This window comes from Octopus bimaculoides, chromosome 5, assembly GCF_046866305.1.
Source record: "Octopus bimaculoides isolate indiv1 chromosome 5, ASM4686630v1, whole genome shotgun sequence".
Taxonomy (NCBI): domain Eukaryota; kingdom Metazoa; phylum Mollusca; class Cephalopoda; order Octopoda; family Octopodidae; genus Octopus; species Octopus bimaculoides.
This window is the reverse complement of record NC_142932.1, coordinates 30,606,352-30,627,791: the sequence shown is the minus strand read 5'-3', so window position 1 is coordinate 30,627,791 and position 21,440 is coordinate 30,606,352. Positions and strand designations below refer to the sequence as shown.

The following is a 21,440-nucleotide window of genomic DNA, read 5'->3' as shown; positions in this document are numbered from 1 at the left end:
AAAGCTGATTTTAGCGTGATTTGAACTCGGAGCGCGAGAGGAACGACTACCGCAAAGCAATCCATCCGACACTATTAGTCACCTTAAATATATCATATCATATACATACCCTACCTTACCGTGCAAATATCTCGCATACACGCATTACAGATAAATTCCTCTATTTACATAATATCGAGGTCTCTTTCATTCTTTTGTTGTCTTACCATTACTACTAATATATATATATATATATATATATATATATATATACCTCGTTCAGAGATTTAACATTGCTTATATATATATATATATATATATATATATATATATATATATATATATATATATATATGTTCATGTGCTTGTGGAAAAAGATCGGTAACTGCTGTAAAACCGTATCTGTAAGAGACATAAACAGTATCAACAGCAAAAATCAAAAGCAATGGATCCATTCAGGCATATGTAAATATGCCGAATAATAATAATAATTATCAATGTATATGGTATGGACAATGTAGAAAGAGAGTGATTCACTTACCTGTTATCAAGTGACTTGAACTTAGAGGCCCAGTACAGGTACAACAAAAATGCAAATCCAAAAATTACAAGACATTGGCCGACACGCGACTCAAGAAAAAAAGACTTCAACATTCTCAATGAACGAAATCTGCGCAATTGCACTATCATTCTAGACGGTCAACTTATATATATGACCTTAGATATTTTTATTGTTGTAACTTGGTGTTAAATATAAAAAGTGAGCTGCTTTATGTGTTGTTTTGTGAACGATAGGGGTGGTTTTATTTACTAACAATCTCTTTTTCTCATTCGCATTTTCTCTGTATATGTGAATGCGTGTGCATGTCGGGGGGGGGGGGGTTGCGGATGTCTGTTTTATGTTGAGTTTGGGTTTGCTATTTCATGTAGTAATTTCTCCGAGTTAATGTACATGCCGGAACGGAGTGTCACTGCTATTAGAAAATGAATAGAGATATAAACAATAGAAGACGGAGACGTCGATGGACACAAAAGGTGAGAAAGTGGGAAAGAGCGAGAGAGATTAGGAGTAAGAAAGAAATAGTGAGAGAGAGAAAGAGAGACAGGGAGAAAAATAGAGACAGACAGAGAAGGAGAAAGAGAGATAAATATAGGAACTGAAGGAAAATAACAATCAAATATAGAGGCGAGATAAATGGTCTATAAAGAGAAATAGATAAATGAAAATACAGATAGAAAGGTACAGAGGTAGATATTAGAAAAATGAGAGTATAGGCCTTGAAAGAGTCAAAGTGATCGTTCGACCTGCTAGAAATAGCAGTTATATCTCTTAAACCATACCCTGCCGTGTTGGAAAATCAAAGAGCAGAGGACACATGAGAATGTCACTAAAAAGACGAGATGGCCATGGTTTGAATATCGTTGATTATATATCCTGCTCAACCAAGGTCGATTTGGAGTTAATAATAATCACGTTGACGAGGACTAAAGCAACAGAACACAGAGCACAATGCTTCAGGTCACAACACACTACACGCTTGGATTCATCTAACAAAAACAACGCACCCCGCTGCATTCAAAACAGACGAAACGAAAAAGTCACTACATAATTCTCACATCTAGTAGACCGACGAACTAGTAGGTTACTTGTACTTAGGGTGTATTGCAATGGTAATTTCTGTAGCTATCTCTTTTTTTCAGTAACACAGTTGGAAGAAGAGAGGATCAGGAAGAGTAGATTCATTAACAGAAGGTGTTAGAAATTAGCAAAAAAAGATACCATTCTCTTCCTGCATGACGGCACCATTTCGTTATTCAGAGTAAACATTTTATTCTATTACTTCGAGCCAACAAGAAAACCCTCTTAATAGCCACTCACTCTGCTTAACACAAAAACCAAATCTTCCAAACATTTTATTCTATTACTACAAGCCAACGAAGAAACCTCTTTAGTAGCCGTTCAGTCTGCTAGAGATAGTAACGAAAACTTCCAAATATTTTAGTCTGTTACTAGGAGCCAAAAGACTATGCGTGGTTGCTGGGTCTGCTAGACATAGTGACGAAATCTTCCTAATTCCACCTGAGCTCAAATCTCACTGCGGTCATTTTTGCTTACAGGGGTCAATAAATTAAAGGACCAGTACTGGAGTTCGAAGTATTAACGTCCTTATAATGCATTCTGGTCATGTCTTCGATTACGATTGGTCTGATGCGAAACAACAATGACACCATGCTATCTCTACATAACACCAACAAGAGGGAGACTCCATGTGGTTGTCCGATGTGCTAAAACTAGCAACCAAACCCTCACCAATTACAACCTACCGTCTAACATAAAATTTAAAAAAAAACGATATGTTGCATAAATGTTGTCCCTAACACACACACAGAGTCTCGCGCGCGCACATACACGCACAAAATCAAGATGATTGTTGCTGAAATGCCTCGCATCATAGTTCTGCTTGATAAAGGCTGACCTAGGGTTAAATAACGCATTTTAAAGAACTATCGAATTAGTCTACGTAGCCGTTCAACCTGCTAGAAATAGCTGCCAAATTACAACCTGTAAAATGTACCCTTAAAATTCGAGGGACACGTTAAATAATGTAGTGCTAGTTATTCTACATTTAAAAATAAATGGGATGTTCGTGGATGGAACGTCATTTATCAGTGGTCAGTTCGTTCAGTGGTAACCTGGCGCAAGACAACACTCTTCTCTACATTCTTTGATAGGTTTTTGAAGAATCTTTCTCACTTCTTCGTCTCTCTCTCTTCTGTCTGGTCTCCCTTTTAGGTGCATGTTTATGAACACACACACACACAATAATGATTTGGGATAGAGAAGAGAAACTGTGCACAGTTGTGGAAATTAGCTGCCCAGCAGATGTTAACATAAAGCTGAAGATCAAGGAAAAAGAGAACACCTACGCTGAACTATTGAGAAATTTGCAGTTAGTCTATCCAGATTACAAGTTCAGGTTTATACCTGTAATTATTGGGACCCTGGGATATATAACACACTGCCTAAATACCAATTTTGAGAAATTAGGCTTCTCAAAACCAGAAAGGAGAAAGCTAATTCGAAGACTACAGATCCAGTCCATCACTAGAACTGTAAAAATCTGTAAAACTTTCCAGAAGTTAATCATTTAAATGTATATGAGCATGTCTAGGTATTTTTTTTCTGTACAGACATACATACACAGTTTCTCATGTACTTGCAATTCACCCCTGGTACTAAAATAAGTTCCCTACTGCTTGTGTAGATAAATATTGTTGGTAATGTCATCAATGTTGTAAAATTTTCATGTTGAAAAAGTTTTTTTTTCTCTATTTTGCTAAAAACTACTGATAATTAGTGTTTTTTTTTTTTTACCTTATTTCTGTTGAAATATACTGCCTTTGTTTCAACTAATTTTTAAAATAATGAAGAATTTTGTAAAATAACTTTTCCATTATTAAGCTGATGTTTGAAACTTGAATTAACATGAAATTTTGATGGAAGGTTGTAATTCAAAGAGGTTTGTATCATAGAACCAAAAGTAGTCTCAGATGGTTTAATATCCAAAAGAATTTAGGAGGTTGAGTAGCATGGTTCTGACCTTGATAGTATTACAATTCTCTGGTTTCAAATGTGTCGGGTATAACAGCAAAAAGAAATGTGAGGACAAGAATTGCAATTGACTGCCACACTTTATTCCAACACTTAATGGAAGATACAACAAAGGTTGGTACATCTTGAATGATTCTGTCAGAAAATATACCTATTGGTTTCTCATGCAGTTGAAACTTGGTGATATGTACTTGACAGAACAGGAAAACAAATACATGACTTCTGCTAGAAAACAGGAACAGACATATGGCATCTTGTTGCCATTTTATTTTTACCAATTAAAAACCCCAACCATGCTCTGAACCTCTTCAGCACTTTACCATTTTTCCTTGAACCCTCCAAATTTCTCTTCACTGTGGAAGTGAAAACCCTGTATTCAGCCACAATGGTTAATCAGCTTTCATACTTCCTGTCACACTTCATATCCCAATCTTGCACTGCTACCCTCTTCTATCCAGCTGAACTTGTGTAGTTATGTTTGCCAGTAGTTTAACAGGTTTGTTATGAGCATTAAAAAGCGCACAACTGTGTTAACCTCTTTGTAAGCCATAGATGAACCACACTTTTGTACCAACACTTCCACCCTACATGGGAATCCACCTACTTCTTTGCCAACACTTTAGCCGACTTTCTAGAAATCTCTGTCATTATAGACAACATCCACCTGTCCATTTCCAAATACTATAAGCCAATCCTTAATCACTCTTATCTCAACTGATCTTCCTGTCATCCACATAAACAAAATCATCTAACCCCCTCCTCCAAATTCCTCCATCTCTATCAACTACACAGTAAGGACCCCGATTTCCACCAGAAATCCCAAAAGGTATGACACTTCTTATTTAGATGTAAGTGTTCTCGTTCTATTATGAATACAACACTTCACCAGACCAGAGCTATTGGCCATGCTACTACACTCCCACAGGGAGCTCAAGCATCTGCCTGCCAACCAAATCTCATTCCCTTCTCTTTTGTGTTCCACTCAATAACCCTTCCGGTAAATTACTCACTCCTCCGTAACTTCTACTTTCTACTCTCTGTATCTATAACCTTGCTGTTCTTTTGTACAACATTCTAGAATGGCTTGCAAGGGCTTTAGTTACTAACTTGACTCTTTACCCCATAGGTTCTCAAAGTGGGTTCTCCCCCCCGCCCCTCCAGGTGGGCGCTGGTGCCTAAAGGGGTGGTGAGGGAGGCGATAGAGAAAAAGGAGGCATTAGGAGGAACGCAGTGAATCGGGGGACAATATGAATTTATTATAATATTATTACAGTATTGTATACAAATTATGTAATATTATATTATCAAATGATTCATAATATATATAAATTAATAAAATATAAAATACTTATTTATACATAAAAATAGGGGTGGAGGCGCTGAGGGTATTATGTGGCAATAGTGGTGGTGGGGGGGGGGCAAAAATTTCAGAACCTCTGCTTTACCTGAACTTGAGTAAATAAAAATAAATAAATAAATTAATTAATTAATTAAAAAAACGAAAAAAAGCAACAGGATGTAACAAAAATAATACAATATCAGAATTAATTTTAATATGATTGTAACAGCCAGGGCGGAAAACTGGCAGAATCGTTACCAAGCAGAACAAAATGCTTGATGACTTTCTTTTTTTTTACTGATTTTATGTTCATATGTTGCTAGGGTCGACTTTGCTTTTCAGCCTTTTAGGGTCAATAAAATAAGTATCACTTGAGCGCTGGGGTTGATGTAATTGACTTATCCCCTCCCCCCAAAATTGCTGGCCTTGTGCCAAAATTTGAAAACGGTATCGTTGTATAAATTTCCTTAGTAACAAATTGGTAATTACTTTATCAATACGGTATTCAATTAAGCTTGAAAGATGTGAAATATATTTTGATTTTTTTTTTCTTTTATATTCATGTCGTTTCTGTGTTACTGATTAACATTTGCTGCATAGGAAATCTATATAACAGTTGTATTAATCTGAAAAGTAATTACATCACAGATTTACTTTATGACTTTTCTTTCAAACAGAATGAACGAATCGGATTTGTTGGTACCAAACTATTTTAGATGTAGTTAACTATTTTATTTGTGTATAAATATCTGTCTGACTTTCTATCTATCTATTAAATATATTTAGTAAATCTGCAAATGTATCTGTCAATTCTTTATTTAGGAAAGCTGGCTTTTTTTAGCTTACCTATCTATCAAGTATTTTTATTGAATTTTTCTCCCGTCTCTCCCTCAGTTATCTACAGGGGTTGGACAAAATAATGGAAACACCTCACATCATAGCATCATAATTTTGAAATATCTATAAAACCGACAAAAGCTTGTTTATTTTTATGGTTTTTGATTTATTATTAGTGTTGCTTAATATGTTTTGCTAAAATTGATGTTTCTTTTCAGATATCATCAGAAAAAGGTAATTAAAATGACAGATCTATCGGACTTTCAAAAAGGTCAAACTGTTGGTGCTCGTGTGGCAGGTGCTAGCGTAACGAAAACAGCCGAAATGTTTGGTGTAGTACTGTCTCGAAAGTAATGACAGCCTTTGAGAAAGAGGGAAAAACCACCTCGTTGAAACAAAACTCCAGAAGAAAACCAAAACTTTCAAATAGGGACCATCAGACACTTATGCAAATTGTTAGAAAGACCACAAAAGTACAGCTCCCAAAATTACTGCAGAGCTTAATGACCACCTCGAGAACCCAGGAGCTGCACAAAGCTGGATTTCATGGGAGGGCTGCAATCAGAAAACCAGTACTTTCAAAGAGAAATGCTGCAAAGCGTTTAGAGTGGAGTAAGAACCTACAGAATTGGTGCTTAGAGCAGTGGAAGAATGTTATTTTTTCGGATGAGTCATCCTTTACCTTATTTCTGACCACCGGCCGAGTGTATGTGTGGAGACAGCCAAAAGAAGCATTTGACCCAAACTGCCTTCTTCCAACTGTTAAAGATGGAGGATGATCTGGGAGGGCTATATCTTGGAAATCCGCCAGCCCAATGGTTTCCCTTCATGGCAGAATTAATAGTCAAGACTATTTAAGCATTCTATCTGATCAAATTCATCCTATGGTTGCGGAACTGTTTCCAGAGGGAAACGCAGTCTTTCAGGATGATAATGCACCAATTCACACAGCTAAAGTTGTTACTGAATGGCATGAGGAACATTCTTATTTCTTTATTGCCCACAAGGGGCTAAGAGACAAACAAGGACAGACAATGGGATTAAGTAGATTATATCAACCCCAGTGCGTAACTGGTACTTAATTTATCGACCTCGAAAGGATGAAAGGCAAAGTTGACCTTGGTGGAATTTGAACTCAAAACGCAAAGAGAGACGAAATACTGCTAAGCATTTCACCTGGCGTGCTAACGATTTCGTCAGCTCGCCGCCTTTGGAACATTCTAGTGAAACATCACCAGCTTGCCACTGAGGAACATTCTAGTAAAGTTGAACATCTTATCTGGCCACCACGGTCCCCAGATCTCAATATTATTGAACATTTATGGTGCATTTTAGCAAAAACAAGTAAGGAGTCGATATCCTTCACCATCTACAAGAACTGGAGACTGTTTTATCTGAAAAATGGACAAAAATTATTTTGGAAACAATTCAAACTTTGTACGAGTCCATACCTCATAGAATTCAAGCTGTAATTACTGCCAAAAGCAGTCCTACCCCATATTAAAATAAATTTGTTTGAAACTTTAAGGTGTTGCCATTATTTTGTCCAACCCCTTTATTTATCTATATCTATTCTTTTATTCTGTTATTTGTTTCAATCATAGGAAGACAGACGTTAAACGGTGATGATAATGATATAATAATAAATACCATTAGTTTATAATTCATTAAACCCTCCTGTAAACAACATAAAGTCAACAGCTACCTGTTGTGCATATTCCACTGGGTACTTATATTTGCACAACAATGGGTGGTGTAATATGTCTCTATAGATCTATATATCATTTAGTAATGACCATTACAGAACAGCTGATGATGTAAATCAACCGTCAGTGAAATTGGCGGCGGCAGTGGCAGCGTTGTCATCGCCGTCATCATTTAACATCAATCATCATAGTTCGCTTTAATCAAATATAATTAGTGGATAAACGACACCGAAAGTAAACAATAGCTTCTAAGCGGCCTTAATTACCGCGTGGTAGCCGCTCATGTAGTTGAATGCTACACCAAACGTACCGCGTTTTGTTGCTAGGTAACGGTAACAACTCTAGTGCTTGTAATTTCTGTAAACATTCATAATTTTTTGATCGATATTGTATTTATTGTGCAAGAAAAATGTCCCTTCCAGGGTCGGATGAAGGCGAGGAAGAACAAGGTACCTATCTGGGAGTAGGTAGATTACATATCTTTCGAAGTCATTGTTTATAATAGTGTTTATTGTGAAACTGTCGTGTTTTATGTTCAAATTCGGCCGGATAGGCTTCGCCATTTCTCCTCACTTGGAATCGATAAATTAATTACTAGTAATAAACTAATATATTCAGTTATATATAATTGAATATACTAGTGTATTACACACACACACATACACACACACTCACACATACATACATACGTACATATCTATATAATACGGTATTATTTAATCCTTTCATTCGCGCGATTTTCACTAAGAAAAAAAAAAAAATCTAGGATTTTTTGCGTGGAATCGAGTACCCTGACCTCCTAATATGCTGCAAACCCCTTATTTTTGTCCGGAAGAACAGGGGGTGGGTGGGAAACCGGACCCCCCCTCCCGGAATCATTGGAAATTTTTTTTATCTATATTGTTCTAGTGTGTGTGTATTTATATGTAGTTAAGTCTATGTCCAGTCATAAAGTGACCAATGGTTTCTCATCCACAAAGGGCTTAGCTCTCTGCACGTCTTGTTAGATTCTGAAGACGAAGACAAATTGGCACTGCTTAAATACAGAGGTCTCGATGCATCTACGTAATGATATGTTTTTACAGTGCACACACGTTAGGGTTAGTTTTAGGGTCAGTTAGGGTTACATAGATGTGTCGGGACCTCTGCATTTAAGTGGTACCGACAAATGAAACTCTTTGTCTCCGGGAGGCAGGAATCCGTTATCAAATTACCATGACGGATTCCTGCCTCCCAGAGGTGAAGAGTTATATTTGTCTTCGGCTTTAGGGTCTGACGACCTGACCGTGGCGGTAACCTCCTTGTGGATGCAAAACTGTTGGTCGCTCTATGACCAGACATAGACTTAACTACATAAATATACGCACACACGTATATAATAATTAATGCGAAATTCTATCTGTCCATCCAGGACCCCTGTGTCTCAGTCTATATTTGCTCTACTTAGACATATTATACCGTTTTGGAAATAAAATGGTTCCAGGATTGAAAATCTGCCCTTTATTTGGTTCTTGAACATCCAGCATTGGGATCAGGTCTGGATGCGGATTTGTTATATGCTAACAGTTGAAAATACAAATTTTAAAAGAACTCCAAAAATTTGTGAGTTTACAACTTAGCACCAGTGTCATTGCAGACATTGCTGTCTGACCACAAAGAGCAAGAACAGGCACCACAAGGCATTTTGCCCTAACACTCTATTGATTCTACAAACCTATTGTTCTAGATTGCTGAGTTTTTATTGACTCTAAAAGGCAGAAAGGTGACCCCACAAAAGAAAAATGAAAGTATATATATCATCATCATCATCATCGTTTAACGTCTGCTTTCCATGCTAGCATGGGTTGGACGATTTGACTGAGGACTGGTGAAACCGGATGGCAACACCAGGCTCCAGTCTGATTTGGCAGAGTTTCTACAGCTGGATGCCCTTCCTAACGCCAACCACTCAGAGAGTGTAGTGGGTGCTTTTACGTGTCACCCGCACGAAAACGGCCACGCTCGAAATGGTGTCTTTTATGTGCCACCCGCACAAGCCAGTCCAGGGGCACTGGCAACGATCTCGCTCGAAAATCCTACAGGAGCCAGTCAGGCGGTACTGGCAACGGCCACGCTCAAAATGGTGCATCTCATGTGCCACCCGCACAAGAACCAGTCCAGTGGCACTGGCAACGATCTTACTTGGCTTGCCGGGTCTTCTCACGCACAGCACATTTCCAAAGGTCTCGGTCAGTAGTCATCGCCTCGGTGAGGCCCAATGTACGAAGGTCTTGCCTCACCACCTCAGCCCAGGTCTTCCTGGGCCTACCTCTTCCACGGGTTCCCTCAACTGTTAGGGTGTGGCACTTTTTCACACAGCTATCCTCCTCCATTCTCACCACATGTCCATACCAGCGCAATCGTCTCTCTTGCACGCCACAACTGATGCTTCTAATGTTCAGCTTTTCTCTCAAGATACTTACACTCTGACGGGTATTCACATTGACATTACACATCCAACGGAGCATACTGGCTTCATTCCTTGCGAGCTTACATATGTCCTCAGCAGTTACAGCCCATGTTTCACTGCCATGTAGCATGGTTGTTCGTACGCATGCGTCATACAGTCTGCCTTTTACTCTGAGTGAGAGTCCCTTTGTCGCCAGCAGGGGTAAGAGCTCTCTAAACTTTGCCCAGGCTATTCTTATTCTTGCAGCTACACTTTCAGCGCACCCACCCCCACTACTAACTTGGTCGCCCAGATAGCGGAAGCTATCGACTACCTCTAGTTTTTCACCCTGGAATGAGATAGAAGTTGTTTCCTGTTTGTTTGCAGTCTTTATTGCACTGTTTCCTGTTTGTTTGCAGTCTTTATACTTACATATACATATAAGGTAAACAGAAAATGGAGATAAAATTGATAATTGATAAACATCAATTATCATTTATTGATTATAAAAAGACAAAATCTCATCTGACAGCTGTTTCTGTTAGCTGTCAGATGAGATTTTGTCTTTTTATAATCAATAAATGATAATTGATGTTTATCAATTATCAATTTTATCTCCATTTTCTGTTTTCTTTAAATATAGATAAATTTTGGTTTATTCTTGTCCTTACCTATCATTTATAAGCCTTAATATTAATACTCATAATCGTAAGTAATACACCAGTTGATTCACTGGATACAAGTATCCCTTAGATGGTTGTTATAACATCTAACTTAACTAGATAAAATTCTGGGTGCCAGGTGTCTAGTCTTGGTCTTCCTTTCACACAGAACTTCAGCTCATGGCTTCTGATCTTAACTGATCGGATGTATTATCATATACATGTTTTGTCTTGGTGTAAAAGAAAGGCTACAGCAAATATTCTGCTCACTACTACAGATTTGCTTGTCCATAACTAATGGAGTATCTCTCTTGTTGACCTCAGTGGCATTTTAGCATAAAGATGGATGAAATGTTGCAACTCATTTTGTCTGGTGTGCAAACCATTGTGTCAGCTCAAGGCCTTAATAACAATAATAAAAATCCTGTCTACTAAAGGCACAAGGCTTGAAATTTGGGGGAGGTGGGTAGTCAATTACATCGACCCCAGTACTCACCTGGTACTTATTTTATTGACCCCCAAAAGGATGAAAGGCAAAGTCAACCTCAGTGGAATTTGAACTCAGAACATAAAGAGAGACAAAATACCACTAAGCATTTCATCTGGCATGCTAATGATTTTGCCACCTCGCTACCTTAATAATGATAGAATAAACTGACTTTTGGCACTTTTGCAAGCTGTGTAGCAGCTTATAAATCTAGTTTACCATCAGTCAATTTGCTTTGGCTAGTGCAGGGCTGGCCAACCTGCAGCCCACCACCTGCAGACTTTTATCTTGCGGTTCACTTGGTACTTTCTTGAAGTATTGTGTTTAATTTCAAAATAAAATTGTTTGCACAAGACATTTGTTTCAAAATAAATTTAAAATTTACAAGTGGCAATAAAGCAATAGTCTACAATTTTATAATTTTAAACAAACGAAAAGTATGAAAAATTCTTTATTTTGTAATTTGATCATTTGACTATTAGTACATAAAATATACAAATGACCCTCAAAAAATTTTCTGTGACTAAAGTGGCCCACAATGTAATTTGAGTTGGCCAGGCCTAGTCTAGTGAGAGTTGAGGTAGCAATAGTTGCATAGGTCTCATCTGAGATATTTTCTAAAGGAATTGTTTTGTAACACAGGAGTATGATGGCGAAAGAAATGAGAGAGAAGAGAGACATGGAATGGGTAAAGCTATTCTACCGAACCTAGATAGCTACACAGGGATGTATGAAGATGGTAGGCGCCATGGCACAGGAGTTTACAGGTGAGAGTTCTTCACAGTTATTTTCCCCTCTGGAAAAGTATTTCATTCATCCGAGTCACAATGTCTTTACATTTTAGGAATATGTTTATATGCAACTTTCTCTCTTCTTCTTTCCTTCTCTCTCTCTTTCTATGCATGGGTCATTGCCAGTGCTGCCTGACTGGCTCCCTGTGTTGGTGGCATGTAAAAAAGCACCATCTGAACGTGGTTGATGCCAGCCCTCTCACCCCGACTGGCTCCTGTGCTGGTGGCACGTAAAAAGTACCATCCAAGCATGGCTGATGCCAGCGCTGCCTGACTGGCTCCCATTCTGTTGGCACATAAAAAGCACCATTCAAACGTGGTCAATGCCAGCCCCCTCGCCCCTCGCACTAGCACAGGTGAGGTTAGTTTTGGCATGGCTTTTACAGCTGGATGCCCTTCCAAATGCGAATTACTTTACAGTAAGGATTCGATGCTTTTTACATGGCACCAGCACTGGCAGAGTCACCAAGTAACTCGCAAGACAAGGAATTTTGAGAGGGGCAGGGACATTTGAGGTGGGGAACTTGTCTCAGAGGATGAAAGGTTAAAGTGTGACAGACAGACAGAAAGGCAGAAACAGGTGTCTTGCTATAACGGAGGGGGCACTGGATGAGGTTATCCAATATATATATATATATACACACGCACACACACATATATACTCACATATGTGCATGTGTGTGTGTGTGTGTATGTTATATATGTGTGTGTTTTGATATATATATATCTTTGTGTATGTATGCACAGGTTCAAGAATGAGGCTCGATATACTGGAGAATATCAGTATAACAAGAAACATGGTGAGGGCACATTTATATATCCTGATGGCTCTAAATACGAAGGTTAGTATAAATTTCCATCTAATTTTTTCATACATTATTTACATTTGACGGATATTTGTCCTCATCTTGTTTGTTGTTAACACAACGTTTCGGCCCCAGGACTTATTCTTTGTAAGCCTAGTACTTGTTCTATCGGTCTCTTTTGCCGAACCACTAAGTTACAGGGATGTAAACACACCAGCATCAGTTGTCAAGCGACGTTGGGAGGACAAACACAGACACACAAACATACACACACACACACACATACACACACACACACATATATATATATATGTATATATATATATATATATATATATATATATATATATATACATATGATGGGCTTCTTTTAGTTTCCGTCTACCAAATCCACCCACAAGGCTTTGGTTGGCCAGAGGCTATAGTAGAAGACATTTGTCCAAGGTGTCATGCAGTGGGACTGAACCCAGAACCATGCGGTTTGTAAGCAAGCTACTTACCACACAGCCACTCCTACGCCTATATGATGCTGGAGTGAAAAACCAGACAGGATCCTGGCCGACCCTTGAAGGGAAGCAACTGCTTCTCACTGTGAGGTATTATCCCTCTTCCTGCATTCTACCCTCTTATCTTTCTAATGTCAGAATACAAAGAAGCCATTGCAAGTGCAGCATGCGAGATGATTTCTTTGTTTTTTTTTTTAAAGTATTCGCTCATTACAAGGTCCTTAGACCACTGAAAACGTAAGAGCTACTAAGAATAAGATGGACACTAGACAGAAGTCAATAGGTCACGATGCACATTAGACTTAAAAGACTGGAGAAGGTCATATTGAAGAGGAAAACAAGACTGTGGAAGGGAATTCCAAAGTTCAGAGGGGCGAGGGAAGAAACTGGGACTGTAAAGTTCTTTACGACATTTAAGAGGTTGACCAGTATACTGATGAAAACTGGATGCAAGTCTAGTTGGTCGCTGATAAGTTCTTAAAGGAGGAACCAGAGAAGAGAGCTCAGCTGAACAATGTCCATGAAAATACTTATAGAAAAGAGACAAGGAAGCCACACGACGATGATGAGAGAGTGAATCCAATTTAGAAGATAGATAAATGATAGTTGTGTTATTTTGCAGGTCAATGGGTGAAGGACCAGAGGTGTGGCTCCGGTACCTACTACTATGTCAATGGTGACATCTATACAGGAGAATGGGAGGACCATTTACGACATGGTCAAGGCTCATATACATACGCTGACACCAAATCTCAGTACATTGGTAGCTGGGCTAACGGACGAATGAACGGCTTTGGAGAGTTGATCCATGCTAACCACAAATATGTTGGTATGTTCAAAGATGATAGGGTGAGTGTATATAAAAACAAAAACTCGTTACTATATTTTTCGGCATCATCATCATCATCATTGCCATTGGTGTCATCATCATCATCATCGTTATCATTGTCATCATCATCAGCATCATCAACGTCATTGCTATCATCATCATCTCTTTCATTATGATTGCTCTTGTGATTGTCATTACCACCACCATGGTTAATTCTAATGTAGACACAAGGCTAACAGTTTGTGGAGAGGATTAGTCGATTACATCAACCCGAGTACTGTACTTGGTGCTTTATTTTTTAGAATCAGGAAGGATGAAAGCAAAGTTGACCATTGCTTGATTTGAACTCATAGTGTAAAGAGCTGGAGCAAATACCACAAGGCATTTTGATGCTATGTTTTAATGATTCTGTCATCCACCACCCTTCAGGGTGGCTCACCACTGGTTGTTGACAATTGCCCCCATCAACTGCCGCTTAACTAGTTCACTAATCTGGTCCTTGTAATCTTTGAGTGCCAGAAAGGGTGCGTTTAACTTCCAGTAACTGGGTCCCTGTCTATGGGTCCTATCTAACTTGACTGTGCAGATCAAAATCTTGTGGTCTGTGTAGCTGATCAATTTAAATTTTGGCAACTATGCTATCCCTTATCCACCCTAACAAATATTTTAACTACATACAACCTGGATAATTCATGGTGGTTGCTCCATGTCCTCACTGTCACATTCAAGAATATAAACACACGGAGTCAAAAAGAAACACTACCTTTCACTCGACACCGTTGTTCACGCGGTGCTCTTTCTCCCTAGTGTGAAGCTTCCTATCTCGGACATGTGAGCATGCACACAACAGCCAAACACCGCGTCACTGGAAATGGAAAGTGCACAGTTCTATACAAGGATTATAGTGTTTTTTTCATAAACTAGGGAATGACTACTGACATTAAGCTTAAGGATTTTATAATGTACAAGTATTAAGAAAGAATTAAAGAAAAAAGGACTCGTTATATTGAATGTTATCGATAATATTGAGTGGACATAGGGGGTGCTACAGTTTCATAGTTCTTATACACGAGCCACTGCTGCACCTTAATAATAATAATAATAATGATAATAATAATAATAATAATAATAATAATAATAAGACTACCATACCAGTGATTGTAGGATCTCTAGGAATGATAAAAAAAGGTACTGAAATCTATTTGAAAATGATACCAGGCTTACCATCTCTACAGGAGGTGCAAAAAATTGTGCTAACTGGAACGACTCATGTACTAAGAAGAGCATTATCGCTGTGAAAACAACATCCATTCATGATTTTTTTTTTTCTTAAATACATGTTTTACCTATGAATTTGCATGTGTAAATTGGGAATGCATACAACGTTTCTCTGCCCTAGGTGTACGGAAAACACTCGGCGAGAAATGGGAAAAAATTTGAAGAAAGAAGAAAAAAAAATAATAATAATAATAAAGGTGATATCTAATTCTTGCTGGTGATATTTTGTACTTTCAGCCAGATGGTATTGGCAAGTATGTGTTCGATATAGGCTGTGAACAACAGGGTACCTACGTGCAAGTAAGAAAGGTACGCTCTTCTAATTATTACTTATATTTAAAGCTTGAATATTTATGATTTTATTATGTTTTGGTGTATAATTTGTTATATGCTTTTACTATTTTTCCCATTCTGTCCCATTCCTTGCTAGTGGTGGTCATCTGCTGCTGTAAATTTAGACATTTGCATAAATTATTGGAGCAAGTGTTTTGTAGTTCTTTCTTGTGACCCCCATTTTTAATTCTTCAATTATGGCCTAGACGACTATGCTGAAGAGGAGGGGAATGAGAACCAAGCCCTGGAGAACTCCTACTTACATTTTCATTCCTAAGTTCCACCTTTCTAACAACACCCTTCCCTGTAACAGTTGACTATAATACTGCTACACCAATCGTTGGGTATGATACCTTTCTATACAACCTGATTAACTATACTGGTGACTAGGTTGTATCCTACTCCACCAAATATTTTAAGCATCTCAGTGGCAGTTTCTGATGGACTGGGGACTTTCTCTGCCTTCATATCCTTAATTATTTTATCATTCTGCTGTCATCTGTTATGGCTCATACTTCTGTTGAGTTCACATTTAGGAGACTATTTTCCTTCCATGCATTTTCCATGTTTAGTAGCCTTTCATTACAGTACTTCTATCCGCGTATATAAATGCATATTATAAGTTCTTTCTGAATTATTGAAAGTGTTTCTACAAGACCTCTCTACTTGATAGAAATAGTACCTAAAGCTTCCTTAAATGTACCCTATTGTTTTCAAAACAGAAATACTACAAGTGATTTTTATTTGGTTCTCTTCTGAGTCTGTCATCCACTCACCTTCTTCTCACTAAATAATTTCTTTCAAAATGTGCACATTCTTCAGACCTCACACACACATATACATTTTTCAGTTTCTGACTACCAAATCCATTCAGAAGGGTTTGGTTGGCCTGGAGCTATAGTAGAAGACACTGTTACACAGTGGGATTGAAACCAGAACTACGTGGTTGGAAAGCAAACTTCTTACCGCACTACCATGCCTGTGCTTAATATTCAATGTTAATTTTTTTTTTCTTTTTAATGTTATTAGGATCAAGATGTAAGTGTCTTTGAAGAAGAAGAAATAGCTCAGGTGACAATCCCAGTTTGGATAGCTGGAGCGACCACAGGTTTACATTTGAAACCATCTGATGATGAATTACCAATAGAAACTATTGAAGAAGAATCTGCTAAAGAGCCAGAAGTACAAGAAGAAGAAGAGAAAGAAGCAGAGCCTGAGAAAACAGAAGAAAGCAGTGACAATACTGATAGTAAGTCATATTTGTGGTCAATTATAGCCAAGGGTTGTAGTAGAAGATACTTACTCAAGGCATCATACTGTAGAACTGAAGCTAAAATCATGTGGTGGTTTCTTACATTTCTTACCCATGCACCAAATTTTAAATTAGTTCATGCTTTCGACCAATACAATAGAGAATGTTATGAAACTTACAATGTCAACAAGCTTTTATTCTGTCCTCTCACCATGGCACTCAGCACACACATACACACACACACTGACACTCACATATGTGCACACTAGCACACTCACACATACATGTACATTCACTGTAGCTTGTACTACAATATTATATGTATTTCAATAAACTGGGTTTGTTTAAATAGATGTACAACTAGGACTGAATGCTTCATGATTTATGCTTGAAAGCCTCTGCCTTTCATGAAATGTGGTTTCACCTGACGTCAGATGAGGGTGGAGGGCGTAGCACCAAGGACATCGTTTGCTAGGTTACTGACATTTACCTCAGCCAAATGCAGTTTTTACTCATGCTGAAATAATTACCCTTAATTTAGGAACCTCTGAGCTACTCACTTATCAAACTCACCCTTCCTCGTCTGTTAAATATTGCTCTCCTTCTCTTAACCCTTTCATTACTGTATTTATTTTGAGATGCTCTGTGTTTCTTTCAATTAATTTTAAATATAACGAAGAATTTAGTAAAATAACTTAGTTATCATTAAGCTAGTGTTAGCAACATAAATTGTACTTAATTTAACGATCCCAAAAGGATGAAAAGCAAAGACGACCTTGGTGGAATTTGAACTCAGAACGTAAAGACAGACAAAATACTGTTAAGCATTTCGCCCGGTGTGCTAATGTTTCTGCCAGCTTGCTGCCTTTACACTAAGACAAATATTCTTTTCTACTCTAGGCACAAGGCCCAAAATTTTTGAGGAGTGGGGGCGGGGGGCAGTCGATTAGATCAACTCCAGTACACAACTGGTACTTAGTTTATTGACCCCAAAAGGACGAAAGGTTTGGTGGAAGATTTTAATTCAAAACATATGGAAACAAGACATTTGTATTACAGAGCAGAGGTGGTTTCAGCCAGGCTAGTATCGAAAGGGTTAAATCATATGTTGTATGCACTATCCCTCCACCATGAAGGCTCCTAAATTAACCATGCCATGACAACATTCAGCATCACTCTTGTTGCCCATCAGTCTTATTGACCTAATTAGTCTTGGAGACACTGAAAATGTATGAAAATTGATGCTTCCTCCACCTCCTCATTGTCATTATTTTAATTAGCATTGAGCAAATATTTCTTCGTTTTGTAGTTGAAGCTGAAACTATTCTCATTGGACAAGGTGATGTTCCACAACCCAGTCTTGAAGATAACGATGCCGAAGACGAGGATGAAGTTGATAATCCACAACAAGAAGACTAGAGACATTTATAAAAAAAAACCCTATATTTCTTTTATTTCTTAACCCTTTAGCATTCAGATTATTCTGTCAGATGTAATGGATATTTTCTCATATTGTTTTGAATTAAACATGGATTATCTCATAGCTTTCATATTTTGATGATGTAATTGTTTATTTTTAGGATGACTTTGTAGGGTATGCATGAGAGGCCAGAGCTGGTCAGTTTGAACATAAAACATGTAGATTATTTGGGCCAGATATTGCTGGTTTAAATGCTAAAGGGTTAATTATCATCATTTTTATTTTGTCAATTTTAACTTTTAAATCTTTGAATAAATAATTTTTCACCTAAAGAAATATATTTGTGTTGTTTTGAAAAATTGAAGAAGAGGAATGTGAGATTTGTATGACTTTGTCAAAGATTTTAGAAGTCTAGTGGCATAAAAAAAGAGTAAGTATCATAGACGTAGGTGTGGCTGTGTGATAAAAAGTTTGCTTCTCAACCACATGGTTTCTGGTTCAGTCCCACTACATGGCACCTTGGGCAAGTATCTTCTACTATAGCCTTGGGCCAACCAAAGTTTTGTGAGTGAAGTTGCTAGATGAAAACTGAAGAAACCTGTCTTATATATATATATATATATATATATCATCATCATCGACTTGTACCAGTCCTCAGTCAAATCGCCCAACCCATGCTAGCATGGAAAGCGGACGTTAAACGATGATGATGATGATGTTTGTAGGCATGTACCAGTGTTTGTATGTTTAGTGTATATATGTATGTATAGGGTTTTTGGTATGTGTATGTATTTTTGTTAATGTAAATATATTTTTTTATCATGGTAGGTCTTTGTAAGTGAATGTTTTTATTTTAAACAAACATATCTTTCTAAGTGAATTTAAACTTATTTTACCATTAATTAATTTGCCCTGAGTATACAGGTTTTTTTCCCCTTCTACTAAAGCTTCATCCTTTTTTTCTTTTATATATTTCTCTCCTTGTACAAAATCTTTTGTATCACAAACAGGATTCTCAACATGAGAAGAAAAGCACTTCTGAAAAGGCTCTATACATAATATATTTAATGGCTAAGTATGGGAAACCAGTAAAAAAGCTCTTATTTGAATTAAAAGTATACAAGGGTGTGTCGAGAAGTTCTTGGCTTTGGGTAAAAGAAAATATAGGATGAAAAGGCAGACTGTATGACGCATGCATACGAACAGCCATGCTACATGGCAGTGAAACATGGGCTGTAACTGCTGAGGACATACGTAAGCTCGCAAGGAATGAAGCCAGTATGCTCCGTTGGATGTGAAATGTCAATGTGAATACCCGTCAGAGTGTAAGTATCTTGAGAGAAAAGCTGAACATTAGAAGCATCAGTTGTGGTGTGCAAGAGAGACGATTGCGGTGGTATGGACATGTGGTGAGAATGGATGAGGATAGCTGCGTGAAAAAGTGCCACACCCTAACAGTTGAGGGAACCCGTGGAAGAGGTAGGCCCAGGAAGACCTGGGCTGAGGTGGTGAGGCAAGACCTTCGTACATTGGGCCTCACCGAGGCGATGACTACTGACCGAGACCTTTGGAAATGTGCTGTGCGTGAGAAGACCCGGCAAGCCAAGTAAGATCGTTGCCAGTGCCCCTGGACTGGCTTGAGCGGGTGGCACATAAAAGACACCATTTCGGGCGTGGCCGTTTTCGTGCGGGTGACACGTAAAAGCACCCACTACACTCTCTGAGTGGTTGGCGTTAGGAAGGGCATCCAGCTGTAGAAACTCTGCCAAATTAGATTGGAGCCTGGTGTTGCCATCCGGTTTCACCAGTCCTCAGTCAAATCGTCCAACCCATGCTAGCATGGAAAGCAGACGTTAAACGATGATGATGATGATGATTTTATTCAACATATTCCCCTCTCAGATTCAAACACTTATTGCAGCAGTCTTTCGGGTTTTCTAAGCACTGTAAAAAGAACTCAAAAAGTAGGGCCCTCAGCCAGGCCTTTTGTGATACCCTTATAGCCAGAAACTTCTCAGCACTCCCTTGTAGTACAACAACTAATAAATAAGATGAAGATTCATATAAAACTTTGTTAGGTTTAATAATGGTTAGGAAGATATAGCATCACGTGATGTGGAGGACAACTGGAAGTTCCTACAAGACAACCTGTTGAGGGGGTACTGACTAGATCTGTGGCTGGTGCAAAGTCCCTTCTCGACCTAAGGTAATGTAGAGGTGGGACAATGTAGTTGACAGGACCATTAGGGGAAAGAAACAGGCATGGAAGGACTGGATGAGTGGTGGGAGCAGGGAACTGTATCAGATTGCCAGAAGGGAAGCTAAGAGACAGATTTACAGAGGGGAAGCAGATAAGAAAAATTTGCCAGTGTTCTGTATCATGAGGACCAGAGACTTGAACCGTTTTGTGTTGTAAGACAGTGTGTGAGAGAGAATCATGATGTCGTGGGAGAGAAATGTGTCCATATGGATGATGGCTCAATTGCACTTAATGATACTGCAAAGAGAGAGACTTGGAGATGCTACTATGAAAGGTTGCTAAATGAAGAGAATGAATGGGAGGAGGAGAGTCTGCCAAATGTTGACCCAAGTGAGGGACCAGCTACCTGAATCGACAGTACCTTGGTAGATAAAGCAATTAAGGGTATGAAGACAGGGAAAGCCCCTGGCCCATCAAGAATCACCACTGAGATGCTTAAAATATCTGGTGATGTAGGCCATAGTCTAGTCTAGAGAGTTAGTTTAGATGAGCTGCAATTTGGGTTTGTGCCAGGGAGAAGCACCACTGATGCTATATTTCTGGTAAGACAGCTGCAGGAGAAATTCCTAGCCAATGATAAACCTCTGTACTTGGCTTTTGTTGACACGGAGAAAGCCTTTGACAGGGTCCCCTGATCCATTATCTGGTGGTCAATGCGGAAACTAGGGATAGATGAGTGGTTGATAAGAGCTGTAGAAGCCATGTACAGGGATGCTGTCAGTAAGGTGAGGGTTAGCAATGAGTACAGTGAAGAATTCTGGGTAGAGGTAGGGGTCCACCAAGGATTAGGCCTCAGCCCCCTCTTTTTCATCATAGTCCTCCTGGCAATAACAAAGGAATTCAAGATGGGCTGCCCCTGGGAGCTCCTCTATGCTGATGACCTTACTCTAATAGCTGAGTCACTACCGGAACTA

General features: G+C 38.6%; 2 protein-coding genes across 4 annotated transcripts in view; one reads left to right on the top strand and one right to left on the bottom strand.

Annotated features, from left to right (window-relative positions):
• LOC106869276 (beta-galactosidase-1-like protein 2) overlaps window positions 1–2,206 on the bottom strand; it is a 62,811-nt gene extending 60,605 nt beyond the window's left edge. Inside the window, exon 1 of the mRNA XM_089352142.1 lies at window positions 521–2,206. Coding sequence (XP_089208268.1) covers window positions 521–669 — 149 coding nt within the window. The 5' untranslated portion in view covers window positions 670–2,206. The remainder of the gene's footprint in view (window positions 1–520) is intronic.
• LOC106869281 (radial spoke head 1 homolog) overlaps window positions 1–18,602 on the top strand; it is a 63,967-nt gene extending 45,365 nt beyond the window's left edge. For 2 of the 3 annotated variants that reach the window (XM_052967858.2, XM_052967859.2), the window contains exons 2-7: window positions 11,694–11,818; window positions 12,590–12,684; window positions 13,777–14,003; window positions 15,499–15,570; window positions 16,624–16,843; window positions 18,156–18,389. In XM_052967858.2, the coding sequence (XP_052823818.1) occupies window positions 11,736–11,818; window positions 12,590–12,684; window positions 13,777–14,003; window positions 15,499–15,570; window positions 16,624–16,843; window positions 18,156–18,265 (807 nt within the window). In that variant the 5' untranslated portion in view covers window positions 11,694–11,735 and the 3' untranslated portion in view covers window positions 18,266–18,389. Of the gene's footprint in view, window positions 1–7,758; window positions 7,938–11,693; window positions 11,819–12,589; window positions 12,685–13,776; window positions 14,004–15,498; window positions 15,571–16,623; window positions 16,844–18,155 lie in introns of those variants that run through there. The other variant, XM_014914950.3, reaches the window with a different exon arrangement.
• Window positions 18,603–21,440: the final 2,838 nt, after the last annotated feature.